Below are 26,577 nucleotides of genomic sequence, written 5' to 3'. Positions count from 1 at the left end.
AAGTGCTCATATCTCTGAGTTTCATGTCATTAGTTAATAGTAATTAATATACTAAAGGAAATTGTCATTGTTTCCTTCTCCCTTTCTCTCCCTTATGAAGTACTGGCTCTGTTTCAAAGATATTCCTACAGACTAGAGAGTAATTTGACCAAAACCACTTCATTAAATTTAAAAGCAAATCTTTTCCTGGTTTGCCTGCAGAGGGCAGGATCATCTATTTGAGCAATGGAAAACATTTGTGACCTTGCATGTGTTCCTCTTGAAATCTAACAAATCAGATGTCCTTCTTACAGATTTGAAGGCATTTGAGCTAGAGGGAGTTTTAGTTTCTTGATTTTATTTTTTCCTTTCTGCAGTGACCCTTTGTTTTCTGCTCAGCGCCTTCCCCCTCATGGCTACCCCTTGGAACACCCGTTTAACAAAGACGGCTATCGGTATATTCTAGCTGAGCCCGATCCCCATGCCCCTGACCCTGAGAAGCTTGAACTTGACTGCTGGGCAGGAAAGCCTATTCCTGGAGACCTCTACAGAGCGTGCTTGTATGAACGGGTTTTATTAGCCCTACACGATCGAGGTATGTAAGGTATTAATGTTCATGTTGGATGCAGATGGTACTTTGAAAACTGTCCTCAGCTTTGTTCAGTCTAGAATGAGAGAAAAATGTCAGTCTATTACCCCCACCTGTAGTTCTAGCTGGACTCAGCTAGAACATGCAAGAAAGAATCTCCTTCCTTTAAAAAAAAAAAAAGAATCTCCTTGTTTGTCTCTTCCTATAAACTCTAGCCATTTATATAAATGCATACGTGTGTGTGTGTGTGTTTTTAAAACTTCCTATTTTGAACTAATTTTATTTTTAAGTAATCTCCATACCCAGCGTGGGGCTCAAACTTACAACCCTAAGATCAGAAGTTGCATGCTCTGCCAACTGAGCCAGCCAGGCACTCCTATTTTGAACTAATTTTAAACTTAGAATAAAGTTATAAAAATAGTTTTAATATATCCCTCCCCAAGCTTCTAATGGTAACATCTTACACGAACTTTTTTTTAGAAGATTTTTTATTATTTTTTTATTATGAGAGACACAAAAGGCAGTAACATAGGCAGAGGGAGAAGCAGGCTCCCTGTGGGACGCCCAATGCAGGACTTGATCCCAGGATCCCAGGATCATGACCTGAGCCAAAGACAGGTGCTCAACCACTAAGCCACCCAGGTGCCCTTTTTTTTTTTGTAAGATTTTTTATTTATTTATCATCTTACACGATTGATAATCCAGTTATCAAAAGCAGGAAGTTAACATTGGAATATGCAATTAACGAAACAAGATTTCATGTACATTTCACCAGTTTCCTCACTAATGCCTATTCTTTTTTTTTTTTTTTTTACTAATGCCTATTCTTGAGGATCTTACATTGCATTTCATTATTTCTCCATAGTCTCTTGAAGCCTTTAACAGTTTCTCAGTCCTTGTATATCTTTCATGATCATATTAATCAGGGATTCTGTCGAATATTGCTCAGTAAGTGTCTAACTTTACCTCATGATTAGACCAAGGTTATGCATACTTTGGAAGAATACCACAGAAATGAGTCCTCATTGCATCATCTCATGGTGTTCATGATGTGGATATGTCTAATTATTGATCATGTTGACTTGGTCATCTGGTTAAGGTGGTTTCTGTGGCTTTCTTTGTCTTTCCCTTTGTAGTTAATAAATACCTTGAGGAAAGATGCTTTAAGGCTTTGCAGATATCCTGTTTATAAAGTTTTGCTCAATTTTACCCTTCAGTGGATCTTCTCTGCAACATTTTTTTTAAGATTCTATTTATTTGGGAGAGAGAACATGAGCAGGGGGAGGGGCAGAGGGAGAGGGAGAAGCAGACTTCCTCCTGAGCAGGGAGCCCACAGGGCTCAATCCCAGGACCCAGAGATCATGACCCGAACCAGAGGCAGATGCCCAGCTGACTGAGCCACTCGGGCGCCCCTGCAGCAGTTATTAATGTAATGTTTGCCTGATGGTTTTTGATGTCTTTCTTCCTGTCTCCACTTATTATTTAATTGATTATATCAGTGTGAACTCTAGTTGCTCAAATTATTCTTGTTTTGGCCATGGGGAGGGGTTTTTGTGAGTTTTTTTTAAAGATTTTATTTATTCATTCATGAGAGACACTGAGAGGCAAGACATAAGCAGAGGGAGAAGCAGGTTCCTCGTAGGGAGCCTGATGTGGAACTTCATCCCAGGACCCTGGGATCACAACCTGAGCCAAAGGCAGACACTCAACCAACTGAGCCACTCTAGTGCCCCCATAATGAACTTAGTTCCATTATTGTTTTTGATAAGCCTCATCTTTTTTTTCTTTTTAAGTACTTCTTTACTTTCTGGCATCACAAAATATTTCTGGCTTATCTAGTAATTTCTACATCCCAGGCCAAGTATCAGCTACTTCTCTGAAGAGCCCTGGTTCCTTTGATTGGAGAATGAGATTTAGAAATAAAGACTTAAGTGTTATGCTCCCCAGATGTCGCTTCTAGACTCTTTCAATGGACAGAAATAGGAGTTGTATGTATATCAGCTAACACGTATATATACAGGGCTATACTGCATTTGCACTGATAGCTTGGATTCCAGTGAAACATGACAGGGTAGTTCCAGCCCTCCGCCTTTCCTTATTTGTCATTTCTTTCTCCAACAGTGAGAAACCTGGCTAATTTGTCTACAGTGTAGTCCTTTATTGTTTATTTGTAATATGCACATAACGTAGTTTCAGAATTGCTAACCTCTGTGAGAAACACTCAATAGCTAGCTTACAGTAGTTCTGTCCAGCTCTTTGTCTTTTAATCTTGCAGTATTCCATCAGGTTACTGTTAACTTAGCTTCGTTCTCTTTCTCCCTACCTCATTCAGGGTGATTGTATGTCTCATTTATAATAGTTAGGTTTATTTGTTAGTGTCTGTATGCTATATTTTTTAGGTTCTCCCACCTCCTGGGGGGCTGGCGGGGGAGAGAGACAGAGAGAGAGAAAAGTGTGTGTGTGTGTGTGTGTGTGTGTGTGTGTGTATGTGTGTGTGTGTGTGTTATTCAGGAGAGTCGGTGAAGGGTATGTGAAACATGACTGTGGTTCCAGGAGTTAAAGTTGTATAAAAAGGTTAACTCAAAGTATCACTCACTCGTCATCCCTGCCACCCCATTCTCATTCTTTTCTCCCCTCACTTACCCTTTATAGGTAACCAATCTTGTTAGTTTTCTAATTTATCCTTGCTATGTTTCTTCTGCACAAATAAACAGATATGTGTACTTCCTTTTATCTCCTTTTTTCATACATGAAGGGCAGCACACTACAGATACTCTTTTGCATTTTCCTTCATGCATTTACTCCTCAGCACTTCAAAGAGATCATCTTCGTTTTTTCCTATTTTTTTAGCTTCTTAATACTCTATTTGGAGATATATAGCTTATTCAACCACTCTTTGGGCACTTTGTGTCTAGTATTCTGCAATTACAAAAAGATACTGAATAACCATGACCATGTGTGTTTTGTATTGTTGTTGGTATACTTTCAGGGTAGAATTCTAGAAGTAGAATTTGCTGGAGGAAAAGATAAGCAGATATATATGTAGTTTTGTTAGCATTGCCAAATTGCCCATAGGAAAGTTGTGCCAATTTGCATTCCCACCAGCAGTGTAGAGTGTTTATTTTCCCCATAGCCTCACAAACAGAATGTGCAATTGTCCTATATTTTAACTGGGCAGTCTCATTGGTGAGAAATGATACCTTAGAGCTGTTTTGTGTTTGAGTTTGAACACTTTTTCATGTTTAAGAGTCATTATGGGGGCACCTGGGGTGGTTTAGTGGTTGAGCATCTGTCTGCCTTTGGCTCAGGTTGTGATTCTGAGGTCCTGGGACTGAGTTCCGCACTGGGCTCCCCACAAGGAGCCTGCTTCTCCCTCTGCCAAATGTCTCTGCCTCTCTCTCTGTATCTCTCATGAATAAATTAATAAAATCTTTAAAAAAAAAAGTCGTTTTGAATTATCTGTCCCTTTATATACTGGAATATTGGCCTCTTGTTTGTGGGATGTGTTGTGAATATTTTCTCCCAGTTTGTCAGTTGTCTTTTGACTTTATAACTTTTTTTTGTCCTAAAAAACTCTTTAATGTATAATAGCTCTTTTAATAACATAATTTACTCAAAATAGCCTTCATTATCCCTTAAGTCACTTACATCCCTTAGAATGTAAAAATGAATTTAAATAAAATCACATTTTTTAATATATATTTTTTATTTATTTATTCATGAGAGACACGGAGAGAGAGAGGCAGAGGGAGAAGCAGGCTCCATGCAAGGAGCCCGACGTGGGACTCGATCCCAGGTCTCCAAATTCACATCCCAGAATGAAGGCAGCGCCAAACCGCCGAGCCACTGGGGCTGCCCTAAACTCACTACTTTTAGACGAGTGTACCTTATGAATTTTTGTTGTTTTCTAGAGTATTAATGAAAATTCCAAATAGCATATTATTTCACTCTGTATGTATGTCAAACAAGGTTTCTTTAAAATATAACTATTATACCATTATTATCCCTAACCAAAATGAATAATAATTCCTTAATGATCTAATAATCACATATTCACATATGTGAATTCACATATTCACATTTCCATGGTTTAAAATATGCCTTTCAGTTGTTTCTTTGAATTAGTTCTAAACAGGTCACATACATACTTATTGCATTTGAAAACCCATTATTTCTTGATTTAATGCTAAAAACTAAGACTTGTAGGAGTGCCTGCCTGGCTCAGTCAGTGGAGTGTGTGACTCTTGATCTTGGAGTTGTGAGTAGGAGTCCCATGCTGGGTGTAGAGATTACTTTTAAAAAATAAAATTAAAATTAAATTTATAAAAAAAACTAACACATTGATGCTGGTCATTTGGAAGGGCAGGAATCCTATGGTGTCATGTCCATTATATATGGATTGTTTGACTTCTGGTAGTGGCAAGCATACTTTGATAGTAGGGAAGAGCCATATAAGTGACTTCAGGGTGTAAGAAGTGAGACTTATTTCATTATACATAATAGCTATAATCCTGGAAGAAGGAAAAAAAAAGAACACTGGCCCTTAATAGTTAATTATTTATTTATTTTTTATTTTTTATTTTTTATTTTTTATTTTGTTTTATTTATGATAGTCACACAGAGAGAGAGAGAGAGGCAGAGACACAGGCAGAGGGAGAAGCAGGCTCCATGCACCGGGAGCCCAACGTGGGATTCGATCCCGGGTCTCCAGGATCGCGCCCTGGGCCAAAGGCAGGCGCCAAACTGCTGTGCCACCCAGGGATCCTATTTTTTTAAAACTTAATATAGGATAGCAGTGGCTGCTTGCTGTTTATGCTATTTATGCTGAGCCTTTGAAAAATTAATGATAAATTTGTATGGTATCTTTTAAAGTTTTTATTTTGAAATAATCTCAGATGTATAAAAAAGTTGTAAGAACAGTACTGAACTTTTTTTTCTGAACCATTCGAGAGTAAGTTGCCATGACCCCCTCTCATTTTTTGAACTTGATGATGTAATTCTTACAAGTAAGGATGTTCCCCTTGTGTTATTTAATGCTGCTTAACAAAGTACCATAAAACTTAGCAGTCTAAAACTATAAATGTTCATTATCTCCCACAGTTTTTAAGGTTGGGAATCTGGGAGCAGCTTAGCTGTGTGGCATGTTTCAGTAGCATTCATGTGGTTGCAGTCAAGCTCTTAGCGGGGCCTATCGTCTCTGAGGACTCGACAGGCTGGAAGACTTATTTCCAAGATGGCTCACTCATGTCACTTTGACAGGATTCTCTCAGAGCCTCACCATGTGGGCCTCTCCATAGACTAATTATCCTTATCCATGGATGTTAACTCCTCCCAGTGCAAGTGATCCAGGAGAGCAGTAGAGTTTGAGTGTCTTCTGTGACCTGTCTTTGAAGCTGGTTAGTTGCTTCAACTTTGTTTTGTTAGAAGTGAGTCCCTATGTTCAGCCCACACTCAGGTGGAGGGAAATTAGGCTCTACCTCTTCAAATGAAGAGTATCAAAGAGTTAGTGGATATTTTTTTTAACTGTCACATTCTTACAGAACCAGTATATAACCATCAAAGACAGGAAATTAACACTGATTGCTACCATCTGATGACCCTCAGATCCTACTCAAGTTTCTTCAGTTGACACAGTAATGTCATTATAGCAAAGGATCCCATTGAGAATCATTTGCTGCTTTTAGATGTCATGTCTTTTTTTTTAAGATTTTATTTATTCATGAGAGATAGGAGCAGAGACACAGGCAGAGGGAGAAGCAGGCTCCCCACAGGGAGCCCAATGTGGGACTTGATCCCAGGACCCCGGGACCATGCCCTGAGTGGAAGGCAGATGCTCAACCACTGAGCCACCCAAGTGTCCATAGATGTCATGTCTTTTAAGTCTTCTTCAATCTGGAACAGTTTTTCTATTTCCTAGATTTTGAGGACCTTGAAGCTTTTGAAAATGAGAGTGCACTTGTTTTATAGAATATCTTGCAATTTGAGTTTGTCTGGTTGACTCCTTAGGATTTGATTCAGTTCTGCATCTTTGACAGAAATAGCATTAAATCAATGCTATCTATGTTCTTCATGTTGTATCCTGTCATGTGGTACATGATTTTAATTTGTCCCATTACTGATGATGTCCACTTTGATCATTTGGCTAAGGTGGTATCTGCCAGGTTATCCCCTGAAAAGTTACTTTTTTCCCCTATGTAATTAGTACTTTAGGAGGAGGTACACCCTTTAGTGTCCTATTCCATCCTGGACACTTGCCTTGCTCACCCCCCACCTAGTGGCTTTAGGGGTGAATTGCCCAGGAAGGGGTAAGGGAAGAAATATTTGTATTTGAGAAGTTAGAATTTGCGAAATGCCTAAGAAAGTTGTGCTAAGCAACATGCATTTAATTTAAGGAAGTTATCATTGTATCTGCCTAGTACATGAGCCATTGTGGCTCTGTGTAACAGAGCGCAGGGGCAGGGCTTTTTAGTCAGCCATGCCACACTGACCTGCAGTGCGCTCTTGAACAGCCACATCATCTGCTGCTCCATCTGCACTGTAGAAATGGTAGTTGAGAGAGTCAGGGTCTGTCTACCTACCTATCTACCTGTGAAAGTACTTTGTAAGTCGTAAAGGCCTTTATAAAAGCTATAGCTGGGGATCCCTGGGTGGCTCAGCGATTTAGCGCCTGCCTTTGGCCCAGGGTGCAATCCTGGAGTCCCGGGATCTAGAACCACATTGGGCTCCTGGCATGGAGCATGCTTCTCCCTCCTCCTGGGTCTCTGCCCCCCTCTCTCTCTCTCTATGTCTATCATAAATAAATAAATCTTAAAAAAATAAAATAAAAAATAAAAGCTATAGCTAATCTCAATTTTTTGCTTCCTCCTGTAGAAGTCAGACAACTTTGAGTGTTACAAACAATATTTCAACTTCTTTTTCTCACTGGCCTTAACTGGATTTGTGGTTGTTTCTATGTTGATAAAAATCACCTGGAAATGCTCTCCTATCTTGTCATTGCTTTTCTTCACTTCCAAGTCGCAATATCCCCTCCAGTTTGTTTAGATTGTCCCCTTATCTTGCATAATTTCCTCATAGTAAAGTTTCAAACATACACAAAGGTAGAAAGATGAATACAGTGAACCTTCATATACTTTTCACCTAGATTTAACAATTGTCAAGTTTTTGCCATATTTATTTTATCTGGGTTTTTTGCCTCTCTTTTTTTTCCTGAATTTAAAAATTTTTTTTTTTTTTTATTTAGGATAGTCACAGAGAGAGAGAGAGGCAGAGACACAGGCAGAGGGAGAAGCAGGCTCCATGCACCGGGAGCCCGATGTGGGATTCGATCCCGGTTCTCCAGGATCGCGCCTTGGGCCAAAGGCAGGCGCTAAACCGCTGCGCCACCCAGGGATCCCTTTTTCCTGAATTTTTAAGACAAATCTCACCCTACATACCTCTAAAAAATATGCATTTCTAAAAGATGGGGTTGTTTTCTCTTAATAACCACAATGCTCACTCTTAACAAAATAGATCATTCCTTGCTATCATCTAACTTCAGTCCATAATCAGATTTCCTTGATTGTGTCAAATATCTTTTTATCTCCCCCACAAAATTCTTACCAATTACAAAGGGAAAATAGTAACTTTATTTTTTTAATTTTTTAAATTTTATTTCAGTTAATTGACATATAATGTATTAATTAGTTTCAGAGGTAGAGGTCAGTGACTCATCAGTCTTATGTAATACCCAGTGCTCATTCCATCACATGTCCTCCTTAATGCCCATCACTCAGTTACCACATCCCCTACTACCCTCCATCAACCCTCAGTTTGTTTCCTATGATTAAGAGTCTCTTGGGCAGCCCGGGTGGCTCAGCGGTTTAGCGCCTCCTTCAGCCCAGGGCGTGATCCTGGAGACCGGGAATCGAGTCCCACGTCAGGCTCCATGCATGGAGCCTGCTTCTCACTCTGCCTGTGTCTCTGCCTCTCTCGCTCTGTGTGTGTCTCTCATGAACAAATAAATAAAATCTTAAAAATAATAATAATAATCTTTTAAAAAAAAAAAGAGTCTCTTATGGTTTTTCTCCCTCTCTGATTTTGTCTTGTTTTAGAAAATAGTAGCTTTATAGTGGAGAAACCTGTAAGGCACCGTGATAGTCAAGTGCTCAAAGTATAACATGGACATTTTGATATCATGTGTTTCCTCATAAGATATACTGAGCAGGGATCCCTGGGTGGCGCAGCGGTTTAGCGCCTGCCTCTGGCCCAGGGCACGATCCTGGAGACCCGGGATCGAATCCCACGTCGGGCTCCCGGTGCATGGAGCCTGCTTCTCCCTCTGCCTGTGTCTCTGCCTCTCTCTCTCTCTCTGTGTGACTATCATAAATAAATAAAAAATTTAAAAAAAAAAAAAAAAGATATACTGAGCAGCACAGCATTATTTACTTCAGTGATGTTCCAGTCACAAAAAGCATTACCTGTACTTAAATTGGAGAAAACATCAGAAAAACCTAATTGAGGGACATTCTATAAATGAAAGTGACCAGTACTCTTCAAAATGTCATGGTCATGAAAGACTTAAACTGTCTCAGATTGGAAGAAACTAAGGACACATGACAACTAAGTGAAATGTGGGATGTTGGATTAGATCCTGGAACAGAAGAAGGATATTATTTGGCCAATTGGCTTGATTTGAAGATGATCTATAGATTAGTTAATAGCATTGTATTATTAATACTAATTTTCTGGTTTTGATAATTGTGTTGTGGCCACAGATGGTGTTAACATTTGGGGAAGCCAGGTGAGGGACATATGGGGAATGTGTACTATTTTTGAAAGTCTAAAATTATTTCAAAATAAAATATTGGGTCTATTAAAGGATGGTTTATACAGGGGCACCTGGCTGGCTCAGTAGGTAGAGCATGCAACTTGATTCCAGGGTTGTGAGTTCAAACCCCACATTCAGTATAAAACTTACTTAAAAAAAAAAGGAGGGGGGGAATGGTTTATACAAATCAAGACCCAAGCACAGGGGCAGCCCGGGTGGCTCAGCAGTTTAGCGCCGCCTTCAGCCCAGGGCCTGATCCTGGAGACCCAGGATCGAGTCCCACGTCGGGCTCCCTGCATGGAGCCTGCTTCTCCCTCTGCCTGCGTCTCTCTCTCTCATGAATAAATAAATAAAATATTAAAAAAAAAAAGACCCAAGCACATTATAATTAGTTTGTTACATTTTAGGGACTAGCATCATTAATTTTAACCTGTTAATTTAATATCACTTTTAGTAGAAACTAGATTACCTGACTACTTTATTCCTTTTTTTTTCCTCTCACCTTCAGCCATGTCTTCTGTTGAGATTTTGAAACTCCTGAACTAATACTGCAGATTCCTGACCTAATATTCTGATTTCTTACTCCATTTTCCTGGAGACTCTGGCTTGGGGGGCAGTTGTCTCCAAGTGCCTCCAGTAAGTTGCGGGCCATTGTTTTCATCTTCACACTGCAGCTCCCCAGCTAAAGATCTCCGATGACCGGCTCACTGTAGTTGGAGAGAAGGGCTATTCCATGGTCCGGGCTTCTCATGGAGTACGGAAAGGCTCCTGGTACTTTGAAATCACAGTGGATGAGATGCCGCCAGACACCGCTGCCAGACTGGGTTGGTCCCAGCCGTTAGGTGAGTGGAAGCTGTTGTGCGGCCATCGCAGCTGGCGGAGAGGTATAGACCATCTGGCTGAGCTTCATGACTTTTCAGCTTATTGGGCAGAAAATTCACTTCCTGAAGGATTGGGTGGTTTGCAATTTTGTAAAACTGACCAAAAAATATAATGAAAGGAGAATTTTTTTGTCAGCAAACCAGATTTGATTTGCAGTCTTTTGACTTCCTGTAAATTTCTTAATCGGAACAGGTAACCTTCAAGCTCCCTTAGGTTATGATAAATTTAGCTATTCATGGCGAAGCAAAAAAGGAACCAAGTTCCACCAGTCGATTGGCAAACACTACTCTTCTGGCTATGGACAGGGAGACGTGCTGGGATTCTATATCAATCTTCCTGAAGACACAGAGACAGCCAAGTCACTGCCCGATACTTACAAAGATAAGGTGAGTTTGTCCTCCTCAGAGATTTCTCAGGGTTTGAAGATCTGTGGCAGCTAACAAATGCCTGCAATTGCGGCCTGGGTGTTCTCTTGTAATGCTGACCTACCATTCACGTTTTTCTGACATTTCGCTATGAAAGTTTTTAGATACAACAAAGTTGAAAGAATTTTAAAGTCATTGTCCGAATACCCATCACCTAGATTCTACCATGAGCCTATTATTTGCTCATTCCTCCACCTACCCACCCATCTGTCCGTCCATCTTGTTTTAATATACTTCAGAGAGGTATAGCCATCAATATACCTCACTCCTGCCCACGTACTTCAGGATACATGTCAATAGCTAGAGTGCAACCTTGATTTAGCTTTTTCTTTTGATATAAAACTTACCTAAAATGAAATGTACAGATTTTAAGTATAAATTCACTGAGTTTTGAGTTTGGCCCAAATCCCTAAGAAGACATTAGAATCTTATCACCCCAAGAAGTTCCCTCATGCTCTTTCCCAGTCAGTCCTAACTCCCATCCCTTAGAGAGCCAACCACCATCTAGAAATTTTTTTCCCCTATCATAATCCTATACGTTTTAATTGTTCTTAAACTTAAGTGAATTGAGCCATGTACTATGTAGGCTTTGTATCTGGCTTTTATTGTTTGACATAATGCTTTGGAGATTCATTTATGTTTTTGCATGTATCTGTCGCTTGTTTCCTTCTGTTGTGGAGTAGTGTTGCATTGTATGAATACACGCAGTGGATTTATCCATTTTCCTATTTTTTCCAGCTTTATTGAGATATAACTGATATACAACTATCCATTTTCCTATTTTTAAAAAATTTTAAGATTCCAATATAAATAACATACAGTATTTGTTTCAAGTGCACGATGTAGTGATTCAACAATTCTGTGTATTAGTGCTTATCATGATAAGTGTACTTTTAATCCCCTTCACTTATTTCACGCATCCCCCCCACCTACCTCCCTCTAGTAACCACCAATTTGTTCTGTCTTGTTGAGTCTGGGTTTTTTTGTTTGTTGTGTTTCTTAAATTCCACATATGAATGAAATCATATGATATTTGTCTTTCTCTGACTGACTAATTTCACTTAGCATTATACTGTCTAGCTCCATCTATGTTGTTACAAATAGTAGCAAGATTTTGTTCTTTTTTTATGGCTGAGTAATATCCTATTTTGTATACACCACATCTTTATCCATTCCTCTATAGGTAAGTAATTGGATTGCTCCCATAATTTGGCTGTTGTAAATAATGCTCAATAAAGATAGAGATGCATATATCTTTTTGAATTAGTATTTTTTGTTCTTTGGGTAAATACCCAGTAATGGAATTACTAGATAAGATAACTCCATTTTCCTGTGGATAGACACTTGGGCTATTTCAGGTTTGCGGGTGTTAGGAATAAAAGTGACTAGAACTTTCTTATACAGATGTTTTTGTAAACATGTTTTTGTTTCTTTTGGGTCAGCAGCTAGAAATGCAATTACTGGGCCGTAAGGTAGTTATGTATTTAGTTGTTTTTTTTTTAATTTTTTTTTCTTTATTTATGATAGTCACACAGAGAGAGAGAGAGAGAGAGAGAGAGGGGCAGAGACACAGGCAGAGGGAGAAGCAGGCTCCATGCCGGGAGCCCGACGTGGGATTCGATCCCGGGTCTCCAGGATCGCGCCCTGGGCCAAAGGCAGGCGCCAAACCGCTGCGCCACCCAGGGATCCCTATTTAGTTTTAGAAGCAGTTACCAGACTCTTTCCACTCCCAGCTACAATGTGTGGTAATTGTAGTTGCTTCATATCGTTCTCAGCATTTGTTGTCTATCAACTTAATTTTAGCCATTTTGGTGGCTCCTAGTCTGTGACTTATTTATGTCTTAATGGTGTCTTCTGATGAAATGGAAGTTTTTAATTTAAGAAATCTATCGGGATCCCTGGGTGCGCAGCGGTTTGGCGCCTGCCTTTGGCCCAGGGCACGATCCTGGAGACTCAGGATCGAATCCCACATCAGGCTCCCGGTGCATGGAGCCTGCTTCTCCTTCTGCCTGTGTCTCTGCCTCTCTCTCTCTCTCTCTGTGTGACTATCATAAATAAAATTTAAAAAAGAAAAAAGAAAAAAAAAGAAATCTATCAAATTTTTCTTTTACATTTAAATTGCTTTCTATGAGTTAATAATTCTTTGCCTACTTTCCACTCATGAAGGTATTCTTCCATGTTTTCCTTTGAAAACATGGTTTTAGCTTTTACATTTAGGTCTCTGATCCACCTTGAATTACTCTTTGTGTATGGTATGAAGTGTAGGGATCAAAGTTAATTTTTTCTTCCATATGCATGGATATCCAATTATCCTAACCCCATTTTTTGAAAACTTTTATGCTTATTTCTTTGTTGCCCTTTGTGAAAATCAGATGATTTTACAAGTGGAAAGTAGAGTTTGTTCTTGAGCTCTCTATCCCATTGATCTATTTGTTGACCTTTATGCCAGTACCACACTGTCTTGATTATTGTAGTTTTAGAGTAAGTCTTCAAATTATGTAGTATCGGTCCTTTTTGCTTCCTTATTTTTGTCTGGTGTGGGTTTGTGTGTGTGTATGTATTTTAATTTTGAAATACTAATATATGCCTAGACTTTCTAGAAGGATACAAGAACACTGGAAAAGAGGTTGTTTTTGGGAAAGCAAAACTTGCGTGTTGAGTGACATGGTGAGAGGGAGAGAGACTCTTCTTTTTTTTTTTTATTTATGATAGTCACAGAGAGAGAGAAAGAGAGACAGAGACATAGGCAGAGGGAGAAGCAGGCTCCATGCACCGGGAGCCCGATGTGGGATTCGATCCCGGATCTCCAGTATTGCGCCCTGGGCCAAAGGCAGGCGCCAAACCGCTGCACCACCCAGAGATCCCGAGACTCTTCATTTTATGTTCTTGTAAAATCTCTTGATTTTTTTTTTTATTGTGTTTATGTGCTAAGAAATTCAAAATAAAAAATAATAATAATTTCATACATTTTCCTGGGAATAAGTATTAATTAGGCTCTTGGGAACCAGCAAGGAAGGGGTGAACTGGAAACCTATAGGAGAATCAGAACTAGGATTAAAGGAAGTGGCTCTCAAAAATGTTTTTATAGAATAGGAGATTGTAGGCTCAGTAAACTTGTTATTTCACTGAGATTATCGAGGGAAAAAAGAACTATGAATTAATTTTAGTTTAATGGGTATTTTTGTTGTGGTGAAAGTATATATGTGTATGTATGTGTTTTTTCACAAATCTTAGTAAATAAAGGTCTTTTTTGAAAATGTTTAACAAGTATGTGCCATCCAGTAGTTTTTAAGATGCATGTAGTTGTTTAAAATCTAGCAAAGCTAAACCCCACATAGATTTTTAATTTTTGTTGCAAAGCCCAAGGGATGCATGCTATTTGTGTGAATCTGGCTTTTTCTTTTTTTCTTTTCTTTTTTTTTTTTTTTTTTAATTTCATGATGATGTAGCTCATGCTTCAATGTTCCTTTTTTCTTTTCTTTCTTGATTTTCAAGGCTTTGATAAAGTTCAAGAGTTATTTGTATTTTGAGGAAAAAGACTTTGTGGATAAAGCAGAGAAGAGCCTAAAGCAGACTCCCCATAGTGAGGTGAGTCATGGTCATAAAAATGTCAGAACTAGAAGACTTTGAAGATTGGGACCAATCTCCTAATTATAAAAGTGAGGAAAATGAAGCCTGAAGGGGCATCAGAGCAAGCTCCCACTCCTGCCTACTGTGTTTGTGCTCTTCCTGTGGTACCATGCTGTTACTATAAAAGGGATCATCAGGGCTCTTTAGGGCCAGTCTATAGAGAAAAAGGTAAAAACAGCAGCCTACTGGGGAAATCTGCAAGAGATTGAGGAAGCAAGTCAGAGATATTTCTTCTTCTCAGAGGAAGGGTCAGGTTCAAAGGAAGGAACACTGGAATAGGAGAGGATCTTGCTGTGACCCAAAGGCAGCAGGAGCTGTCATGGTTCATTCAGTGTCCTCTAGAACTTTCCCTACTTCCTGTTCCAAGGTTGATGGAAACACATCTGCCCAAAGTCCTAGCATAAATAAAGGCTGGCACGACTGGACCCAGCCGCAAGGGCTGAAATTAGAAGGAGAAGGGGTGGAAGAAAATTTTAAGCTGGAAACATTTTTCCATAAAAATGTTGTGAAGCTGCCTGGGACAGTAATAGAAGCAAATGTAGGAGAAAATAAAGTAGGGTTCCAGTAGTTTTTTTTTGTTTTGTTTTGTTTTGTTTTTCCAGTTGTTTCTAGGGAGAAAATAATAAAGGAAAACAACTAATAGATCTAAGGATAATCCAGCCTGGGAGAAGATCACTCATGCTGGGAGGAACAGGCAGAGAAGGTTGCTTCAGAAAGAAGAGCCTTTTCTGAAGTCCATAGATAGTGGATGAGAGAAAATATTCGGAATAATTTCAAAAGGGAAAGGACAAAAAATGAGGATTCAGAGATTTAGAAGATCTGAAGAGATTTTCAAAGGAGAAATACAGAAGTGAGAATCTGATGTAAGGGAAGGGGACAAATAAGCTTAAAAGGGTATGGTTCCAGGGAATTGGTGGAAGACCAAATTATTTTTTTTTTAAGATTGTATTTATTCATGAGAGACACAGAGAAAGAGAGGCAGAGACACAGGCAGAGGAGAGGGAGAAGCAGGCTCCATGCAGGGAGCCTGGTGTGGGACTCGATCCCAGGACTCAAGGATCACGCCCTGGGCCGAAGGCAGGGCGCTAAACCACTGAGCCACCTGGGGATCCCCTCGAAGACCAAATTACTCTCTAGAAATATGTGATGAATAATAGGAAAACAGATTGATATAAGTAACATAAGAATTCAGAAAGCAAAAAAACCTGAGGACTGACTAGAATAGTGCATGTGAATATGCTCTGAAAAATCTAAAGTCCTGTATAAAGATGTTGTTGGTGCACAAGCTATATGCTGGTCTTGGAAGACCTTACTACCAGCATGGTGAGCACTTCTAAAGGGTTCTCCAAGTGAGTTGTTTTTCAGTTCTGTGGTTAAATTCTGAAGTAAAACCATGGTTTTTGTTTCAGATAATATTTTATAAAAACGGTGTCAATCAAGGTGTGGCCTACAAAGATATTTTTGAGGGGGTTTATTTTCCAGCCATCTCACTGTATAAGAGTTGCACGGTATGTATCATCTGTTCATCCTGTGAACAGGACTTGAGGGAAATAGATGAATGGTTGTGTTGGAAGAGCTATTGATGTGAGTTCTAGAATAGCCTAAGAGTGAAAGGAGAATGTGTTCCTACTGTTACTCTTTGTTCCAAAAATAGTTGGGTGTTTTAGGAAGTATTTGCTTGGATAGATAAAAGATTGTGCGGTTAGTGTGTCCCATACTTTTCCTTTGAATGTACTATGTGGTAAATATTATTGTTCCATGTAAAACAGAGGAGGTACATAGGTACAGAAGTCAACTTGGTGTTATAAGTCATGATAATCCACTACCGTTGGTTAGTAACTGTTGCTTATACTGTGTTGTGTTTTTTGTTTTTTTAATATGATCCAGTATGAAAGGGACTCTCATCAGATCCTGTTAGGTTTTTGTTGTTGTTTTAAATGGTTTAAAAGGGTAATGTCTGGAAGTTTCCATGTATTTTTAGTCTGTCAGTAACCACCATTTAAATAGAATAAGGAAATCTTTAGGTTGTAAACAGAAATCATCAAGTCTATTTACCTAATTTTTGACGAACATCAGGATGTTGACCACTTTTAGCAGTGTGAATCTATGTCATTCGTTCCGCTTGTGCCCCGAATGTCATAGCTACATTTAAAAAGTTCCCATGTCACGTTCAACTTGTTCACTGTTTTCTTCTGTGCTTTCATGTCTGCTCGAATTGAACTCCCCCAGGTTTCCATTAACTTTGGACCATGTTTCAAGTATCCTCCAAAGGATCTCACTTACCGCCCCGTGAGTAACATTCACGATACATCCTCCTATCTCTGTTTCTTCTTGTTGTAGCTATTCTCATCGCCTCATTTCTGTTTCTTGTTCCCCCCACAGATGAGTGACATGGGCTGGGGCGCTGTGGTAGAACATACTCTGGCTGATGTCTTGTATCATGTGGAAACAGAGGTGGATGGGAGACGGAGTCCACCATGGGAACCCTGACCAGATCCCTCTTCTTTGCAGACGTGGACTTTCTGGGGAATAAATTGGGGAGGGGGCCTGTTTTTGTTTTTTTAACTGTTGCAAACGTTCTCCCAAAGATACTACGGAACACAGCCTCTGCTGTTAGCAAGTTAAAAGTGTGGGTGAGACTGGGAAAGACTGCCTGCCCTTCAGCACTCTCTCCACTTCCGGTGACTGCTTCTATGTTGTGTGCCATATGCCAACAACTGCTGACCCTAGGATCCCATACACTCCCTGTGAAACTGGTGCTGTACCATGTATCCCACCACCTGGGACTTGTTATCTTACTGTATTTTCTAAGGAGTGAATAATCTTGTTCAAGTAGCTAACTTATTTAAAAAGGCATTTCCTTTAGTGGCATTGACTTCATCCCATCTGATTTCCAAGGAAATGGTCTGTTTCTGAGAACAGCTGATTTCAGTGACTGTACATTCCAGACCTAAAAGGTCTTTCCTTTTGGTGTGGGTTTTTATTCATTTTGAAATATTTTTGAACACTGGGGTCTCTGAAACTACTAGGTCTCTAGAACTATAATTGTAAAAAGAACTTGCTTGCAGCTTTAACAATTAGAAACTCTTCCCAAATAAAACTTGTCTTCAAGTGTGTGTGGCACTTTGCTTCCCTTTCACATTGGGTTCCTCTTGTGACAGTGGTAGGGAATGTGGGCAGTTTGAGGCTAGAATTGGGGGAGACAGGCACATTGCTGACTCTATCCCAAACCCTCTTGCTTCCATTCTTTCCACCCACTCTCTTTATCCTTGAAATCAGACTCCTGAGGTGAACAAGAGCTTAAAAAGTTTAATGGGGTCACCTGGGTGGCTCAGTCAGTTAAGCAGCTGACCCTTGATTTTAGCTCATGATCTCAGGGTCCTGGAATAGAGCCCTCCATCAGGCTCTGGGCTCAGCAGGGAGTCTGCTTGGGGATTCTCCTTTCCTCCCTCTGCCATCCCTCTGTCCCCCACTGCTTGAGTGTGCCCACTCTCTCTCTCAAATAATAAATAAATCTTTAAAAAAATAAACAATAAGGGTTAATGGTCTCCCTCCAACTCTTCCCATTGAACATGTATGTTAATATGTAGAGATTGTTTTCAGAATAGGTGATAATAAAAGGGCAGTGTTCAGAATACTACAAGCTGGAATGTAAGAATGAGGGCCCCCTCCCCCTCCCTGCCAGGCAGCCCAGCCCCAGTGGCTCAGTGGTTTAGCGCCACCTTCAGCCCAGGGCATGATCCTGGAGACCCAGGATCGAGTCCCGCTATCAGGCTCCCAGCATGGAGCCTGCTTCTCCCTCTGCCTATGTGTTTGCTTCTCTCTCTGTCTCTCATGAGTAAATAAATAAAATCTTAAAGAAAAAACAAAAAACGAATGAGCCCTCCCTTGAGATCCTTTTATGGCTTCCCTGTCCCCGTTTTTAATACGTCAGCCTCCCAGGATTACTCCAGAGACTTCCCTGCCTCTAGCCTTCCATCTAGGTAAATAGAGGGGTTCACCGCAAGGTGGGGAATGTGTTGCCATATTTCCTGCGTGTTGAAGAAGTCTCTCAAATCTCTAGTGACTATTGGTATCCTTAACACAGTAGCTTTGACTAATATATTTGTCTCCTAACAAACCAGCCTGGCTGTTTGTTTTGGCCATTCCACATCTCTTCACAGAAGACCTAACAGAGTTAGTATGATCGTAGGCTAAAGACACCTATTCATTCATGGCTGGTCTTAAAGGGCAGACTTGGTTATAAAGCTGGATGACCAGAGTTTGAAGAACTCTTAAAAGAGAAATGAGGGAGGGTAGTATCCTTTAGAGGAAGCTGGAGGTAATTTTTTTTTTTAAGATTTTATTTATTTATTTGAGAGAGCAAGATAGAACAAGCACGAGTGGAGGGGAGGCACAGAGGGAGAAGAAGAAGTAGACTCCTCACTGAGCAAGGAGCCCAAAGCAGGACTCAACCCCAGGACCCCGGGATCATGACCTGAACAGAAGGCAGATGTTTAACGGACTGAGCCAGCCAGGCGCCCCTGGAGGTAAATTCTTCGTAATATAATTTACCACATGTTATTTGTACACCCACTCTCCATTTAAATGATAAAATTTTGTACATTATATTTTCATAAATTAAGTTACAGAAGTAATGATTTTACCTGTTTATAATTCATATTCAAAGTGCTTGTGTGTTTTGAGAAAGTTCATTTGAAGGGCTCACAGAATACCCACTCTTCACATAGACTTCCATAAAATGGTCTCGGCAAGCAGGTTGTCACTAACAACTTACTTTATTCCAACATAAAATTAAACAAGTGGAAAAATAACTCCCAGTCCCCTCAAAGACACAGTTGCATGGTTTGAAGAAGGCAATTTAAAATCAAGATCACAACTATGATGTGTGGTGAAGTCCCATTTCTTTGCTTTCAGCATGTTCTTTTTTAAAACCAGAGTGTAGCTTCACACAACTTTAAACAAGTAATCATTTTCTCTGAGCTGAGAATGGATGATAATTCTGTATTTAGATATTTCTAATTCTAGAAATACTTCTACAACTATCATCCTCTCTCACTCTGAAGTGCCCCCAGGTAGATAACAATAATTTGATCTATGCTAAAAAGAGATCACTCTAAGAAACAGAATAAATAATAAATACTTTTCTCAGATGTAAAGTTTCAGTAGCTCAATAAATACCAGCATTCCCACTCTTGCTGAGCTGTTTAACAAATAAGCTGGAGCTCTGTTTCCAAATGCTTTAAATCATCAATGCCATTGAAACCAGAATAGAAAAGCTTCAAGTGGTGATGGCTGGGTTTTCATCGTGCTTATACACATTAACAAAGTAATCCCGCCCCAGTTTATATTTTTAAAGCATAAATTCTCTGAATCTTGGGTGCTTTGCTATCACTATATATCACCTCTTTCAACCATCTCTTGAAATTGTAAAACACTGACCTGTTAAAGGAGAGAAAGTGGCCACCCTGAGCCAGGCTAGAAGCTGATGTAAGCAGCTCTGAATTAAAGACTCCCCTTTTTGGGTTTCAGTGTTCACTCAAGGAAAAACAATTAAATTTGTTTCTGTTCAACATTATCATTCATTCTCATATTTGTCTTATCTTTTATTTAGGTAAATAAAAATCCTCAGTCATGACCCTCTTCCAGTGCTCATCAATCAGCTACCAGTTCTAGAGTTCTTTTAAGAATTAATTTTGGCTTGTGCTTATCATGGAAATTAAACCTTTATGAAAGATTCTGGTAACATTCTAAATAATTGAGTAACTTATGTGCCCAGTAGTTTTTCCTTCTAATGAGCTAGTCCTAGAAGGACTCCTTTAGCATGAAGTTGCAATTTATTAGAATGATTTTTTTTTTAAGAGAATTTTTCAACAGGTACAGACTGAAGTTTTTGTGTTAGTTATAATTCTTTATTCTGACTGGTGCTCATGGCAGAAGTAGGAGAACTAGTTTAATTAGTTTTATTTATTTATTTATTTTCAATCAGGAAAACGTAGACTACATTTCTAGAAGTCACCTGCTGCTGTGGGGAGTTGCTTGGTCTTTGGTGCAGCTCACTACCTATCTGGTAGAGGAGCAGAGGGTTGCTAGAGTACCTTTTATAAAACCCAGCTGTGTCCACAAACACTGCCTGCAGGGAAGAGGAGTTCATGAGCCCATAAAGTATGAGGTCCCAATCCCTGTATTTAGTGCCCTCTGCACCCTGTATCAGCTAGTAGCATTTTAAAGATGCTCTTAAATAGACATGTAAGGGCCAGAAAGAAACTTTAAAAATATGCTGGGGCCCTTGACCTTCATTTCACAGCTAATCATTGAAGCTATAAAGCTCTTAAAAGCCTTGCCCTCATTTTCTTGGTCCTAAAATTTTACCAATCGGAGTCCCAGTATCATACTCTATAAATACACTCCCACCTCATTTCTCAGTCCCCAGATGAAGATCTTAAACAGACTTGTAGGCTTCTAGCAGGGATCTTCCTGACAAGCATGCAAGCCAGTGTAGCTAGGAACAGTTGGGAGCAGCAGGCTGGTCCTTAACATCTGGCTTCAGGAGCAGGGCTGGACTCCAGGTGCTTGCGCAGGTGGTTGGCAAAATCCACCTGAGTCTGTGATAAGACCTGGTTGATGATGGTCTTTGGCAGCCATCCCTAGAGTAGAAAATTAGAAGAATTTGGCCATCTTGTGGGTGATGTTCGGCTGTAGAAACCTCTGTACCCTATCACAAACATGGGTTACTTAGGGCTTGGTCTTCAGCTCTGTTTATAGATGCGACCTTAGAGTTGACCAGGAGGACTGCATCCCTACCCTGCTGTCCTGACAGTGTAAGAAGCACAGAACTACTCTCTTCCCAGGTGTGTGACTCTGAGCTAGCAACCATATCTTTTGGGGCCTAAGTTTCCTTCTTTCCACATTGATAACTGAAGAGTTGAAATTTAATAGAGGTAAAATGGAGCTATTGTAGGCTTTTGAGGTGATGGAACAGTAGGCCATAACTCGAGCCTCTTCCCTCCGACAATCTGCATTTTGAATGCAAGAGGATTTTCCCTCTTCCTTGTGGGACAATGTAGGAGGGCCAAAGCCAGTTTTTCTCCCCACCACCCACCCACTGAGCCACCCTGTGCTCCTCACCTTGAGGTCAATGCTGAGCAGCCAAGTGAGTTTGGTCTTTGAGGGACTTTGAGCCAGGGGATGGAGCACCATGCACGTGGGACCATGCTCACCTCTGGCAAGTGAAGAGAAATCAAGTCAGGAGAACCATGCAGAATTCTTATGCTGCCAACTTAATATTAGCTATGCTTCTCTATTACCTTGTCTTTTCTAAGTCTCAGAAATATTATTTGCCAAGGGTGATATTTAACAGTTGGCGTGGTTACCAGCTCATCAGAACAAATGCCAAATGGAGCTGGAGCCTGGAGGCCTCCTGTGGTGCCTTTTAGTTGCTGAACACCAGAGAAAGGGTCCAGGGTAGTGGCTGGGGCCCTGGGAAACTGAGGCAACAGCTGTGTTCTAAGTGGTATGGATTACATTTTAATCGACAGTATGTTCGGTCATACCTGAGCATACCAGCTAAACCTCAGCCTTGCCTCATGTTTTAGAAAGTTACTAAGGTGTTTAAGCTCTCTTGGAAGGTCAGGACAAACTGGCTATGTAAGTAGGGCCAAACTTGTCTTCCTTCCCTACTATGGAAAAAGAATACTTCTGTGTAAAAGCAAGCTGAAGGAAGAGACCAAGGACTGGTTTCTTGGAGCTGAGGATTCATCACACACCTGATGGGTGCATGCCCACAAGCCTGTGTTAGGGAAGAGAGGTTTTGAGGGACGGCCAGTATTACCTGATGACACCTTTCTGCTCAGGCATCTCCCCGAAATGTGTGGCCATGCCAGCCAACACACAGGTGGAGCCTCGGCGCTTGGCACAGCGCACACTCACAAAGTCCCGGGGCCCCACCAGGTTTCCTGCTGATTCTGCAGCCAGCTCATGGGTGATGACTGTATCTTTTCCAATCTTCTGCAGGACCTACCAAGCCACAGGGAGCCAGAATCACTACTCAGCCAGTGCTGGGTCTAAGGCACTACCCACAGCTTGCGGCCTCTGTGGCACACCTTGCAGACTGAGTTCCTGTGGCTTTCTGCCACTCACACCCAGACTCTCCTTACCTTGACCTCCTTGACATTCGGGTTCCACTCTCCCATTGTTTCCATGCGTTCCACAAGCTCTTCATAAAGCCTCTCCATGGGCTGGTCCACCACCACCTCCAAACGGAATACCTTGCCCACATCTGGGACCACCTTACTGAGTACTTTGTCCCCATTTGCCTATCAGGGAGAAAAAATTAACCTCAGGATAAAGGTTAGAAAAAAGTATTCCTAGCTTAAGGCACACAGGCAAGGCAGGCAACAGGTAGGGAAGTGGCACACACAGCTCCAAGCTAAGCCCTAAGAAGCCTAGCATTACTTCTGATGAAAACAGTTGCTAATCTTTCCTGCCACAAGCCTCGTGCATCTGCCAGAGCTTTAACAAGCAACCTGCCTGCTCCTGGACCCTTTTTTCTTGGTGGTAAATGCTGTTGGGTGTGGGTAAGTCCAACTGTAGAGGCCCCTACTCGACCTCAGAAGCACAAAGTTCTGAACGAGACAAACCTGGGAGTGGGAAAGTCTGCTCCACCACCACCTAATTACATACACAGCATGCCAGGTGGGATCTTAAAGACATGTTCAGTCCAGTACCTTGCCTTACAGCAGAAGGATGTAGGCCCAGAGACCCTTAGCCTAAGGGCATTGCTGGACCTACACCCCAGATTTCCTGACCCCAAACCAGTGGTCTGCTAACTCAGAACTTGGAGAAAGGGAGGGTTTACCTAAACTTTAGGCAACAGGCAGCATGGAAGCTTTTGGGTGAAGTACAGCCACAAGAGACTCAATGGAGCCAGTGGCCTTGAACATGTGCCTGTTACTGGTTCCCATTCAGGATGCGGTGCTCAGGAGCCAGGAAACTCAGAAGGCCTCGGGGTCCAGCCCTGTTGTGGCTGAGCTCAGATCAGCCCTGCAAGCTCAGCTGTGAGGACGGCTGAACAGCAGCAGCACTGGGCCTTGGTACTGGCTCTTCTGACCAGCGTGGTGAGGCCTCCAATGCATGCAGGACCGTCACTGTGTGGTCCCTGGCAAACTAGGTGTACAATGTGTTTGGAGGGTAACTGAGGATCCAGGTGACAGTGTTTCTAGAACACCAGTCTCCAGGATGTCTGTGATGGGCAAAAGGAGTATCTGAGGATGTATTCTTGGAAAAGGAGAATTTTCAAATTAAAACTAGCACTTGGCAAATGAGGCAGGAATTCTGAGGCCTTGAGGACAGCAGAGGAACAGTGAGGAACGTGGGTTCCTCCAGGCCCACCCTTACCTGCTGGCTCTCCTTCTTCCAGCCTTCCTGATTGCTGAGGATGCCCAGGGCCTTCTGCATGGCTTCCTCTCCCTGCCGGATATAGGCCAGCTCCTGGTCGCTGTAGAGGGTTTCTTCCAGCCGAGAACCTAGATACACAGCCAAGGAGAGCCCAAGTTTGCCTCTGTTTCCCTGGCCTCCCTCCGACTTCCATCCCTTGGAATCTGGGTCTGCTCTTTCCCTTGAAGAGCCAAGACGAAAGCCATGGGGTCAGGCTCACAGGCAAAGTTAGACACACAGCTGCAGCTGACAGGGGTCTGGCCTTCAGGAACTCCAGTCCCATCTTCTCAAAGTAAGTGAGTGAGGCCAGCTTAGGGTTAGGGGGAGGCGGGGGTGGTGGGAGGGAACCAGAGCAGCACGCACGAGCTCGAGCTCGCACCACTGGCACAAGTCCAGAAGCCTGGGCTTACCAAGCAGAGAGCTCCGACGCTGAACCTGGTTAATCCACGCACCTGGGGTTGGGCCCCCCAGCGCCCTCCGGTTCAGCTCCTGGCCGATGGCCAGCATAGCCTGGTGCCTCAGCCCTGTGGAGAGCAGAGGAAATGGTTGCTTAGGATAGCAAAATACCCCTAGAGGGCGACCAATCCACCGCTTCACCTTGCCACAGATGAGGAGAGGGAGGTGACTTGCTCAGGAACACAGATCCCTAGTGGGGACCGGAACCAGAGCCAGGCCATCTCCCAGTCCAGGGCTGTTACTCTGTGCCAGGCTGCCTCCTGGGCCCAGAGTCTACCTTCCATCTGGGTGGGCCAGGCCTGGTCCTGCCTGGAGGCAGGAGCTGTACCAGAGCCCAGGGAAGTTTCCTTCTTGAAAGAGAAGCTTTGTTCAACCAGAAAAAATCTGCTGCCGAAGGAGAATTGAAGACCCCCATCCCCTGTAGTCTGTGTATTTGTCAGCAGCCGGGGGTCTTTGCATGAGTAATTGCTTTGTGTGCCGCTGGGTCAGAGCGAGCTGGTCTTATTGATCTGGTGACAACAGGCCCACTGCTGGTACAAGTCTTCCAAGCATGGCTTCCATCTGAATGGAAGCCAGTTCAATCCAGTGTAACTGGAAAGCACTCGAGATTGGTTTGTGTGCCATTCAGTGACCACAGGGGATTGACTCTGATGACCTGGAATCTTGATGAGCACCACAAAATCAGGCTTCGGTAACCGGTTCTGCCTCCCCATGGTACAATAATAAGACTTCCAGCTGCACCCACTTTCTCTCTTTCCTCTGCTCTTCTCTGGGTTCCCTCTCCCGTCTTTTTCTCCCCACCCCGTCCCTGCGCATGTCTCAGGCTTGCCCACACGGCCCGCTGGAAGTCAAGGCTCACGCCCACTGCATGCACCGAGGCTGAGACTTTCCTGGTAGCCTCCGTGCCAATCTAGGCAAAGTCAGGACGAGCTCAAGAAAAGGTGGGGCCCCAGAGAGGAGGGCAGCAGTGACAGGATCCTGAAGGGACACAGGTATCTAAGCATCCAGCCCAGCTGTTCACATGGGGAGCTCCAGAAGGGAAGCGACTGGTGCAGTTGCACATGGGATCAGCGCCTGAGGGGCCTGCTCCCCAGTCCCGCACAACCACGCGGCCTGAGCACCCGCAGCCCCTCCCCCAGTCCAGGGACCTCACCCTTCATGTTGCGCACGTGTCTGTAGGAGCTCCCTGCACACAGCTTAAACGTGGCTAGAAGCATGGTTTAAGGCAGTGGGGACAGGCAGGGGAGCGGTGCTGTGGCCACTGGGGCTCTTGCCTCTGCTCTCCAGGTGGCTTCTTCCCTCCTGGCCCGAGCCCAGCAGGGTCTGCCTCTGGGTCCTGCAGCTGTGGCTGGGACCAGCCCGTGTTCCTGTCTTAAATGCTCCCCGGCTGAAGGCTGTGCTTTATCATCCGGAGATAAAGTCATCACTGGCTCTGCAGAGGAAGGGGTCAAGGATAGAGGGATTGCCTCACAGTGTGGCTCTGGCCATGTGCGGGTTGCCTGGGGGAGGCCGGTGCACAGAAGGGAGCTGGGAGATTGGTGCCAGACTCCAGTGGATGGAGGGGGGGAAGCTGCTGAGGCCAAGGCAGTTTGGAACAAAGCCTACACCATGCAACTGTGCTTTTCAAATCTCATGTGGGGGTGCTGTTTAATATGCAAATTTCTGAGAGGTGTCTGGGTGATTCTGTGGGTTAAGCATCTGCCCTGGCTCAGGTTATGATCCCAGGGTCCTTAGATTGAGCCCTATATGGGATTAGGGGGCCGCTTTCTCCCCCTCCCTCTGCCTGCCACTACCCCTGCTTGTTCTCTCTCTGCGTCACATAAATAAATAAAATCTTTAAAATAAATAAATAGGGCAGCCCCAGTGGCTCAGTGGTTTAGCGCCACCTTCAGGCCAAGGCATGATCCTCGAGACCCAGGGATTGAGCCCCACATCAGGCACCCTGCATGGAGCCTGCTTCTCCCTCTGCCTTTCTCTCTGTGTCTGTCATAAATAAATAAATAAAATCTTTATTAAAAATAAATAAATAAATAAATAAATAAATAAATAAATAAATAATAAAATGCAGATTTCTGGCCCCCCAGCCTTAGAAACTCTAGATTTAACAGGTCTAGAATTGAGGCTTTAAAACTCGTATTAAAAAAAGTTTTCAAAAAAAAAAAAAAAAATTCCAGGTGGTTGCCATGTGAATTGCATGCTACTCTTTGAGAAACATTGTCCTGGTCTCTGATGAAATCTTTTCCTTTTAAGATTGAACTTGAGGTTGCGTTTAAGCTGGATTCACCGGACAAGAGTATCAGGAGTCCAGAGGATCACACTAGTGTGGCCCCTGGCCCAGGGCCTTCCTTCCTTGGGAGAGCGTTCTGGGTCCTATC

General features: G+C 42.4%; 2 protein-coding genes across 9 annotated transcripts in view; one reads left to right on the top strand and one right to left on the bottom strand.

Annotated features, from left to right (window-relative positions):
- The window catches only part of ASH2L (ASH2 like, histone lysine methyltransferase complex subunit), a 32,438-nt gene extending 15,011 nt beyond the window's left edge, over nucleotides 1–17,427 (top strand). For all 8 annotated transcript variants that reach the window (XM_025429963.3, XM_025430039.3, XM_025430119.3 and 5 more), the window contains 7 exons: nucleotides 357–574; nucleotides 10,049–10,216; nucleotides 10,449–10,642; nucleotides 14,177–14,269; nucleotides 15,721–15,819; nucleotides 16,541–16,600; nucleotides 16,694–17,427. In XM_025429963.3, coding sequence (XP_025285748.1) covers nucleotides 357–574; nucleotides 10,049–10,216; nucleotides 10,449–10,642; nucleotides 14,177–14,269; nucleotides 15,721–15,819; nucleotides 16,541–16,600; nucleotides 16,694–16,801 — 940 coding nt within the window. In that variant the 3' untranslated portion in view covers nucleotides 16,802–17,427. The remainder of the gene's footprint in view (nucleotides 1–356; nucleotides 575–10,048; nucleotides 10,217–10,448; nucleotides 10,643–14,176; nucleotides 14,270–15,720; nucleotides 15,820–16,540; nucleotides 16,601–16,693) is intronic.
- Nucleotides 17,428–19,070: 1,643 nt separating this feature from the next.
- On the bottom strand, nucleotides 19,071–25,576 carry STAR (steroidogenic acute regulatory protein). The gene is made up of 7 exons (XM_025430573.3): nucleotides 25,356–25,576; nucleotides 24,157–24,270; nucleotides 23,708–23,835; nucleotides 22,468–22,626; nucleotides 22,143–22,327; nucleotides 21,440–21,533; nucleotides 19,071–20,958 (listed from the first exon to the last, which is right to left on the bottom strand). The coding sequence occupies exons 1-7, from the start codon at nucleotides 25,417–25,419 to the stop codon at nucleotides 20,845–20,847; spliced, it is 858 nt and encodes a 285-aa protein (XP_025286358.1). The 5' UTR covers nucleotides 25,420–25,576; the 3' UTR covers nucleotides 19,071–20,844.
- Between the last annotated feature and the right edge of the window lie 1,001 nt (nucleotides 25,577–26,577).

The sequence above is a fragment of the Canis lupus genome, chromosome 16, assembly GCF_003254725.2.
Source record: "Canis lupus dingo isolate Sandy chromosome 16, ASM325472v2, whole genome shotgun sequence".
NCBI lineage: Eukaryota > Metazoa > Chordata > Mammalia > Carnivora > Canidae > Canis > Canis lupus.
Note: the sequence above shows the minus strand (reverse complement) of the source record. Positions and strands in the feature narration are given on the sequence as shown.

Coding starts and splice junctions, on each gene's coding strand:
- STAR (XM_025430573.3), bottom strand. CDS start 25,419: ATGCTTCTAGCCACGTTTAAGCTGTGTGCAGGGAGCTCCTACAGACAC. Junction 24,271..25,355: donor ACACGTGCGCAACATGAAGG/GTGAGGTCCCTG, acceptor TGCTCTCCACAG/GGCTGAGGCACCAGGCTATG. Junction 22,627..23,707: donor GGAAGAAGGAGAGCCAGCAG/GTAAGGGTGGGC, acceptor TCTCCCTGATAG/GCAAATGGGGACAAAGTACT.